Source organism: Peromyscus leucopus, chromosome 6 (genome assembly GCF_004664715.2).
Source record: "Peromyscus leucopus breed LL Stock chromosome 6, UCI_PerLeu_2.1, whole genome shotgun sequence".
NCBI lineage: Eukaryota > Metazoa > Chordata > Mammalia > Rodentia > Cricetidae > Peromyscus > Peromyscus leucopus.
In genome coordinates, this window is record NC_051068.1 from 64,969,967 (window position 1) to 64,973,842 (window position 3,876).

General features: G+C 48.6%; 1 protein-coding gene across 1 annotated transcript in view; it reads left to right on the forward strand.

Moving 5' to 3' along the window:
• Positions 1 to 2,048: 2,048 nt before the first annotated feature.
• Positions 2,049 to 3,876, forward strand: part of LOC114685821 (lipopolysaccharide-responsive and beige-like anchor protein) — a 39,424-nt gene continuing 37,596 nt past the window's right edge. The window contains exons 1-2 of the mRNA XM_037207301.1: positions 2,049 to 2,075; positions 2,164 to 2,229. Of these exons, the coding sequence (XP_037063196.1) occupies positions 2,049 to 2,075; positions 2,164 to 2,229 (93 nt within the window). The remainder of the gene's footprint in view (positions 2,076 to 2,163; positions 2,230 to 3,876) is intronic.

Below are 3,876 nucleotides of genomic sequence, written 5' to 3' on the forward strand. Positions count from 1 at the left end.
ACAAAGCCAGGAAGATGGGAGTTAAGAGAAAAAAACCAATGTCAGCAGTAGAGTCCAAGACTTGAAGAGAAAAGACTGGCAGGGAACAGGATGGTTCAGACTGTGGATGAAAAGGTCGGGAAAGAGAACCGAGCCGTACAACTGATGAGGAGAAAGACTGTGGTGACCTTCAAGCAGGAAGACGGACAGGAAGTTCAGGGAGATCAGAGTGGAAAACAAAAGTTCTGGGTGCCTGGGAGATGAAAATGGGATTGTTGCTGGGGCAGCCAGACCCAAAGAGGACCAAGGAGCCTCCCCCCAGGCTGAAATGGCTGGCCTGTGTCCCTCCTAAGACACTGGGAATAGAAGGTCTGGCTCCCAAAGCTGGGTCACAGAGACAAGAGCCGTATGGCATCCTTCTTCTGTCACTTGGTTCCAGGAAAAGCCAGCAGCCACCTTTTGAGGACATAAAGCCAGTCCATGGGAAAATCCCAGTAGGGAGGAACCAGGGCCTTCTGGACCTCCAACAGGTATGGATCTGAGTCCAGAGGTCAGTTCCTCTTGTCTCTACACAATGAATTATACAGAGACATATAGTCAGTTATAAGAGAGGAAACAGATTATTAAGGGGAGACACAGAAGAGCCTGGAAGTGTGCCATATCTTTCCTGTGGCCTGGCACTCAGAGGGCAAGAGAGAAAAGGGGCTGAGAGAGGTCCGAGGTGACCTTTTGTGGGTCATTAGCATAGTGAGTCTGCTCTCTAGGCTCGCAGGAAGTTCAGTAGACTAAAGTTGCCAGTCTTCTCTCGGCTGCCTTTTGCCTTTCCTGTGTTAATCTATGGAACCTCCTCCTCCAGTTTCCTATTCGCCTGCCTCCAACCCACTTGTCAGCGAAGGAAGAAGTCACCTGATAAGTGGATACCCTACTGCCATCAAGCCTCAGGCGACTCTAACCCTGATGTATACCCTGCCAGCTTGTAATAAGAGAGCCAGCCCAGAACCACCCAATTAACCTGCTCCTGAAATCCACCTCCGAAGAACATGTGAGGAAATCAGTGTTTACTGTTGTTAAGTGTTGGGATCTGTGAAAGGGACATGGAAGCAAAGAAGGGGCGATTTGGGAGGGAAGGTCAGTAGTGGACAGGAGGAAGCAGTGAAATGTGAGACTCCCTGCCCTTCCTGATCCTTCCTTCCCTCAGTTACAGACCTTAGAAGCTGTTACTAATAAACCCTCTGGAGCCTGAACTCTGGCCCTGAGAGCATGGCCTGTGATGGGGGCCCTGGAATCTGTATTATCGACATGATTATCCCTCAGGTGATGTGACCTGCAGCTTCCTGGGCTCCAAGAATGTTACTTAGGATTCATAGGATCTGAATACTTTTACTTTCTTGGAGCTAGGAGCTCTTGGTCAGGTGTAGACAAATTTCTAAACACAGAGCCAAATACAGGGGTAATAGCCGAAGAGATCAGAGAAATAGCTAATACCTACAACTAGCCTTAGCTTACCACAATGCCGTAGCTTCCCCAGAGAGAGAGCTTCTTCCTGTCTAACCTGCGCTTTTATTGCCTTCCTGTTCTGCCTTCTCATCGGCTCTAAGCCCAGCCACATCACTTCCTCATCACTGCCTGTCTATACAGACCTCCAGGCCTCTATGGTTGGTACTGGGATTAAAGGCCTGTGTCACCATGCTTGGCTGTGTCCTTGACCACACAGAGACTCTGCCTGCCATGTAATTGGATTAAGGGCGTGGGCTACCACCACCTGACTTCTGTTTATGGCTCACTATGACCCCTGATCTCCAGGCAAACTTTATTAACATACAAATAAAATATCACCACAGTCAGAGTATTTTCAAGCACACAAAACACAGGAATATAAGAGAAAAACTGTCTGACTTCTCTCTGTTGTGCACTTAGGTGTTCCACGTGGGCTTTCCTTCATGCGAATCTGAACCTAGAGGCCCACAGCCACAGTAAGACTATCGAAGCTGTCCTGGGTGCACTCTCTGTTGTTTAGTCCAGGGCGTCAGTGCATCCTGTGAACCCTCTTTTTTGTAGAAAAGGGCAACATGGCTTTGCCCAAGGTCACACAGCCAGTGAGGGGCCACACCGACACCCAACCCAGCCACTCTGACTGGAGTCCCTGCTTCTAACCACAGCACCCTGTGTCCGCCTCTAAACCAGGGCGAGCGGACAGTTCAAGTGGCCGCAGTCACTGTGCCTGAGGCTGTCCATGCCGCTGCACACCAGGTTCTCCAATTCCACCTCACCCCTCTGAACCAAAGACTTTGTCTGAGTTGCCAAGGCTTAACGAGGATTGGCTGGAACATTGGCAGAATTCTTTAACAAGTAAAGAAGGATGAAAGAAAAACAAGAACACCCGGAGGCTAAGCGCCATTGTGAACCTTCATGAATTGGCCTCATTGCAAAGTGCTCTTGGTGCCAATGCTGTGGGAGGCAGCCAGACGCCTGCTGTGAAGGAGGCTCCTGTCTGAACTGTGGAAGGGCTAAAGTTAACCAGTAAGCCTCACTTGCCCCAGGACAGGTAACCTCCTGGAATGCTGGGGGCTGTTGTTCACCTAAGATAATAAGCCTCATGTTTTCACTTCTGTAAACAAGGTCGGTTGCCCCAACTGCACAGGATGTGCGTAGGAGGTACACAGGCAGGAAGTACGTCAGGATGTGCGCCTGCCCCAGTTGGACGAAGGCAGGAAGTACCGCAGCCTTGTGGGTTTTGCCTTCATGAGCTCCTAGCTTACCTAACTCCGCACCAGTATGGGAATCTGGGAACCTCCAGTATGGACCTGTCTCCATCTTCCTTATCAGTGCTGAATAAAGCTTGCTTTGATTGGACAGTCCTGGATTTGGTCTCTCTCCTCAAAATTTTCAGGTTTAACTCCTGCCTCTTCCTTAGGTAACTATCACTGTAAGTGACCCTGCTTTTCAGAAAAGCCACCTTCCCCAAATCCAAACAAAGGGAAGTCAAGTTTTAATATCTAGGGGCTCCATTTTGGAGTAGCCGCCCAATAGGGATCTGCTGGTTAGACTACCTGTTAACAATTCCGTTTATAAATTTTGCTCTAACCTCACTGTTTCTGATCAATCTGTTTAAGACTAGCCTTGATTTTTACCGTGCCCTTGGGTGGTAGTTCTTACAAGCACAGGCTCTGCTTCCAAATCCCAATGACTCTCCATGCTGCCCGTGTGGCTTCTACCACAGGTCCATGTACACCACTATCTCATACTAAGACACTGTGGTTTGAATATAAAATGTACTTCATGGGCTCATGTGTTTTTCGTTTCTGTTTTTTTTTTTTTTTTTTTTTTTTTTTTTTTTTTTTAATGGTGGGTTGTTTTGAGTCAGAGTCTCATGTAGCCCAGGCTGGCCTTGAACTTGATAGTAGCTAAGGAAGACCTTGAACTTCTGATCCTCCTGCCCCACCTACTGAATGCTAGAATTACAGGCATGGAGAACCACACCCAGCAGTATACCAGGTATCAGCTCAGGAAGTTGTGCATGCTAGGCAAGCTCTTGCCAGTATCAAGATCATGGCTTATTACACCCTTGGGTCAGAGCTAGTAGTGCTATTGTGGGTGTTGTGGAACCTTCAGGACTTGAGATCTAACCAACACAAACCAGAGGAAGTAGGTCACTGAGGGACAGGTCCTTGGAAGGGGCATTTTCCCTGACTCCCTTTTTTCCCCTTCCTGACCACAGGAAGTTCACAGGTATGAATTATTCCATTTTACCAAACCCTCTCCATCACAATGGACTGACAGCTCGGAAACCTGTAAGTCGGATCGCTCAGATATCCGGTGCCACACAGAAACATCTTCTAGACCCGGGTCACACTGTCTACCCTCTAGCCTGTCAACCTCAGCAAACTCAGCCCCTTG